Raw genomic sequence first — 5,211 nt, forward strand, 5'->3', positions numbered from 1 at the left:
CCCCCCCCCCCACACACACACACTCCCATTATCAAAACACGAGAGAAGAAAAAAAAAAGCACCAAAAAGTGATCTCCAAGCTTCTCAGCAGGTAGGTCCCCTGTGGGTGGCGGAGGGAAGAGGTTTCGCTACACGGGTGAAAAACGACCATCTTTTCCAGCCTTTTTGACAAAAGGTGGGAGATTTGATGCGTGCTTGTGATGTCAGGATGAAGGGATGGCTGTTGAAGCTGCCTGAGCTTTATGTGCAAAAGACCTCCACCATCGGGTGAGGAACGGGTGGGGGGGGTTGGGACTGCCAAGCAGGTTTAGGTCAATGGTGACGGTCCCAAAAACTGGTCATTAATTACAGCAGACGCTCTCTCTTAGCAAGTACACAAAATGCATTCAAGAGTCTGAAGGGAAAATGGCAGGTGCACGTGTAGGTGAAGAGCTCTTGCAGGGTAAAAATAAATAGAAATCAACCACTCCGATGGGAGATGATTGGGGGGGGGGGTCAAGATGCAAAGTCCACGCGGCGCGGCGCGGCGCGGCACGGCACAGTGGGTCTGTGTTCAGTGAGCAAAGACTAGTCTCCACGCTGAGCGCTTGCGTTCAAGTCCTATAAGTAGGAGTCCATGGACGGGGCGTAAGAGAAGCCCACGAAGGCCTCGGCTGCCTCGTTGACGCTGGACGTGACGAGCACTGAGTCCGGGGAGCAGCCGATGGAGCTGGGAACCGGCTCGTCCGTGAACTCGGGGTCGAAGTGCCGCAGGTCGTTGGGTCCCGTCTGCAACCAGGGGGGAAAAAAAAAAAAGAAAAAAAAGGGAGAAGAGGAGACGAGGAAGGGATTAGTCGTGCTTTTACAGTACTTTGCCGTAATTGGACATGTTCTGTGCTTTTGATCCGGTTACATAAATGGAAATGAGAGAGTGGGTAGCTTACCACATTAGGGTTAAAGGGAGGGGTGATCTTCTTGGCGTTGAGGTCGTCCCAGTTGATGGGAGAGAAAAAGATGTGGTTCTTGATTTCGACCTGGGGAATTGACACACAAATACATAATTAAAACTTGTCGTTTGCCATTCGTAAACACGAGGTGTCCAAAAGCGATCGCGTGAAGACTTACGAAGTCGTCTGTGCAGCCCAGCCTCTTGGTCCGGTCCTTTTGTAGCAGGCCCTCCAGCAGGTGTCGGGCTGCGTTGGAAATGTTGGGTTTGAGCTGCAGAGGCTTGTTCAGGATGTTGTCGTACATCTCCGCCGTGTTGCGGCTGTAGAACGGAGGCTGTCGAGGGACGAGAGAGCCCTGTTAGAAAGGCGACGGACGCTTATCGTGTTTAAAAAAGTAAAATAAATAAATGTTGCGGATTATTTAACGGAACGTACCAGGCCGTAGAGCATCTCATACAGAACAGCCCCTAAGCACCACCAGTCTACTGTCCTGTCATACGGCTGCTTGTGTAGCACCTCAGGAGCCAAATACTGGAAAGAAAACAGCAGGTTAAGTCACCCGAATTGCCAAAAAAAAAAAAATCGTTTTGCGCGATCGAGCATCCTCTCCTTACCTCTGGCGTACCGCAGAAGGTCGACGTGGTCCCATTCGGTTCGATGTTCTCCTTGCAGAGCCCGAAGTCTGTGAGAATGATGTGCCCCTGTGAGTCCAGCAGGATGTTCTCGGGCTTCAAGTCCCTGTAGACGATGTTGAGGGAGTGCAGGTAACCCAGCGCGCTGGCGATCTCCGCGGCGTAAAACCTGGCTCTGGGCTCGAGAAAGCAGCGCTCCCTCTGCAGGTGGTAGAACAACTGCAACGGACAGAAGGAGGAAAATCCGCATTAGTCACGTTAACACCTGTCCGCTGCGGTGAAATTACAGCGCAGAGGAGATAAAAGCAAGCAGTTGGGGGAAATTACTGTGAGTGAGAGGCTAATATTTAAAAAAAAAAGACGAGAGTTAGAGAGGAAACCGGATGGGAGGAAATATAAAAGACAGGAAGGCGACGGCTTAAAATGTTTCACAAGAGGAGACGGATTACTATTATTATTTTTTTTTTATAAAAAAGGCCAAAAAGTGGAAAGAAACAGAGAGCGAGAGATAAGCAGGATGGAAGAGAGGGCCGAGTACATGTTCCCTGCTTCCTGATGAAGTCCATACTTAATAAGCTCTGTCTCTGCTCGTGCAACAATCGCAGGAAATTAGCTCGATTAGACACACACGGAGTCTCAGTGGTGCTGCTAATTTTGGCTTCAAGTTTCTCCTGCTGTCCCCAGCCCATCCCGTGATTTCCTGAGCTGTGCTTCCTTTAGTTAGAGAGAGAAAAAAAAAAAGACAAGGGAGGGACAACTTCTATTCTGCCTCCCATGTCAGGATGTCCCCTCTTTTCTACGCGACTCGATTTAAAGACTTCTTTACTTTCTTCTCCTTCACATAGCTCGGCCTCCTCTCCACTTTCTTTCCGGGCAACGGTTCAGCAAATAACTCACCTCTCCTCCGTTGATGTAGTCCAAGACGAAATAGAGTTTGTCCGCCGTCTGGAAGGAGTAGTGCAGGCCCACCAAAAACGGGTGCTTGACGTTCTTTAGGAGCACGTTCCTCTCTGACATGATGTGCTTCTCCTGAAAAAAACAAAGAGCAAAAAGGTCAGAGGAGTTGACGCAAAACACGACGCGTGACGTCGTCCCGTTTTCTAGCTGCGGGCGTGTGCCTGTGCGCTAATCCTAACCTCCTTCTTCTTGAGAATGGCCTTCTTCTGCAGCACCTTGACAGCGTAAAACTGGTCGTCGGTGCGGTGGCGGGCCAGGAGCACCTTGCCAAAGCTGCCCTTGCCGATCACTTTCAGGAAGTGGAAGTCGCTGGGCTTGGCGGAGGGGTTGGACGACGGGCCGAGGTTGATCTGCTGGGATGGACTGGGCTAAAAGGAGAAACAGACGGGAGCGATTAAAACAGGGCAGGGGGAACACGCATGGCTGCAATATGAGAACCAGGGGAGAAGCAATCAGTCACACTTACAGGAGGGGAAGGGTTTGCGTTCATCAGCTCGGCTTCCTGCGGAGGATTCAAGTTCAGGATAGATTGGACTTCGGGACTGCGGGAGAGGCAAACAAACAAAACGTTTAGGATGAAGCAACGCAAACTTTTTCCAAACGTGAATCAGCTGAGCACGGGGGAGCCAGATCAGGTGACAAAATGTCCCCCAGAAGGACAAATCACTCGCATTCCGCGCTCAAGTTTCCCAATGTTTTGTCCTCCCGAGGAGGCAGAACAATAACGTGAGTCAGACGGTACTCACTGCTTGCAGGCGTAGGCGTTTGTGGCGAGTCTCTGAATGAAGTCGTTCAGACCCATCCTCCTCTGTTTCATAAAAGCTGCAAAACAAACACGGGGAAGAGAGAGAGAGAAGAAGAATATTAAAATGCTGATCAAGGCGAGGAGATTGGACCAGAACCCTCTTGAGTAAAAGAAAAATCTCAATACCGGCGACTAACTCCAACAGGCCTTTGGTTTTTGAGTAGGTCAGCTCGGGCTTCTCTGTTTCTGTTTTGATCGTCATGATGAGGAGCTCCTCTGCGCTCATCAGCCGTTTACAATCCAAACTGAAACTTTGCACTTTCCACTCCTGGTTTATAAAGGCGGAGGAAGGTGGAGCTACACCCCCCCCTCCCCCGCCCATACACACACACACACTACCACCCACATTAACACACACACACACACATTCCACCCCTCCTCCTCCGATGACAAGGTGATTGACCTTCTCTCCACCAATAGGAGCGCTCGGGGCCCCCGGCGTCACAGCCGCACCTCGGTGTGCCTGCGTCAGAGGGGCTGAGCAAAAACAGCGGAGAGGAAACTTTTCCCAAACACCACCGGCCGGGCTGATTTGCACATATTTGTTTGTGCAATTCCATGACAAGGTTTGCCGCACACGGGCCTGCTTGCGTCACATCTTGTTTCCACTCAAAGCCGCAGATCTTACAGGAGGAAAAGGGAGAGAGCTCCCGGACAATAGTGGGAATGTGAAGCCGAGCCTGTCGCTTCTAAAGTTTCACGGCTATTCAAGCAACACGCATACTGTACCCGCTCGCCTACGTTAAGGACACAAAAATCATCTGATAGCCTCCTTACTAAGCATATCGGCTTAACTGCCTGGCTGCGTCCAAATGGAAAGAGCCAGCGGAGTGACGCAGCCACCCATTCCTCTACTTGACACACACACACACACACACACACAAATAAAAAAAAAAAAAAAGAAATGGGGAGGGAGAGCCCGAGCGGAGGGAGGCAGCGTGCCAAGAAAAAGCAGCTGGTAGTGGAAAAGTACAGAGTGAGAAACTCCCGGACACATCAGCTCCAGATGAAGAAGAGTTAAAAACCAGGCAAAGCTCTTTAAAGGCCTATTCCAACCATTCTGAAGTAGGGTTCTGCAGTGAAGCTACAGGGAATTTACACCTTGTTTATTGTAGACAGCCCTTTTAAGAACCTCAGTTTAGAAAAAAAAAAATTGTTTTCATCCAACGGGACAGACTGATCGGCTAGTTATGCACACAACCAAACACCAAATTAGATTTTTGTTGCCCGGAAACAGCTTGAATCTCGAAAATTTCATAGCGGTTCCTGCTGTGGTTCTCATTTAAACCTTTACATTGCTGTCACTTCTGCATTGCATGGCTACCTTTGGCTGAAACCGCAGCCGGATTTGAGCCCAAGCTGCGGTGGAAGTGCTACAGCTAGCTACAGCCACCGCTAGCGTTTGCTACAGCTAGCTGTAGCGGTCGCTGTTGGCGCCTGTAAATAACCACAGTAAATATTCTGTTTACATAACTGGGCAATGCGGCATTGACTGCAACGTAAAAGGTCTATGAAACGGCGTTGATGTTATCCGCTGTGATATTTTGAAGATTTGGGCTGTTTTGAGATGGCCGCTTTGGTCTCGGTGGCGCCAAGCTGCTAGCCTCCATTTCCTCATACTGAGGAGGCGAAGAGCTATCTACAACAGTTAAGATATTAGTTCTTCATAACCCTTTCCCCAGAACCCAGAAAATTAAATACATAATAATTAGAGACTCCGTGCTGCGTTTTGAGCGTCGGTACAATGAAAGAATACCCCGGGCTGAGTTGGGTTATATAAAGCACCTGGTTCAAGTTTAACCCCCCCTCTGAGGAATGAGAGGAAGTAAGACGATATGTGACCTGTGAAGGCTAAATTCACGGACCACTGCGTGTTAAAAAAAAAAAAAAA

The 5,211-nt window shown here is 49.6% G+C and overlaps 1 protein-coding gene across 3 annotated transcripts in view; it reads right to left on the minus strand.

The window, feature by feature from the left end:
• Positions 1–364: 364 nt before the first annotated feature.
• The window catches only part of sgk1 (serum/glucocorticoid regulated kinase 1), a 29,267-nt gene continuing 24,420 nt past the window's right edge, over positions 365–5,211 (minus strand). The window contains exons 1-10 of one of the 3 annotated variants that reach the window (XM_017427332.3): positions 3,447–5,163; positions 3,262–3,337; positions 2,982–3,057; positions 2,695–2,883; positions 2,456–2,587; positions 1,541–1,777; positions 1,362–1,457; positions 1,105–1,260; positions 924–1,013; positions 365–768 (exon numbers count right to left, since the gene is read on the minus strand). In XM_017427332.3, coding sequence (XP_017282821.2) covers positions 601–768; positions 924–1,013; positions 1,105–1,260; positions 1,362–1,457; positions 1,541–1,777; positions 2,456–2,587; positions 2,695–2,883; positions 2,982–3,057; positions 3,262–3,337; positions 3,447–3,642 — 1,416 coding nt within the window. In that variant the 5' untranslated portion in view covers positions 3,643–5,163 and the 3' untranslated portion in view covers positions 365–600. Of the gene's footprint in view, positions 769–923; positions 1,014–1,104; positions 1,282–1,361; positions 1,458–1,540; positions 1,778–2,455; positions 2,588–2,694; positions 2,884–2,981; positions 3,058–3,261; positions 3,338–3,446; positions 5,164–5,211 lie in introns of those variants that run through there. The other 2 variants (XM_017427331.3, XM_037981604.1) reach the window with 2 other exon arrangements.

The sequence above is a fragment of the Kryptolebias marmoratus genome, linkage group LG19 (genome assembly GCF_001649575.2).
Source record: "Kryptolebias marmoratus isolate JLee-2015 linkage group LG19, ASM164957v2, whole genome shotgun sequence".
In the NCBI taxonomy this organism is placed as follows: domain Eukaryota; kingdom Metazoa; phylum Chordata; class Actinopteri; order Cyprinodontiformes; family Rivulidae; genus Kryptolebias; species Kryptolebias marmoratus.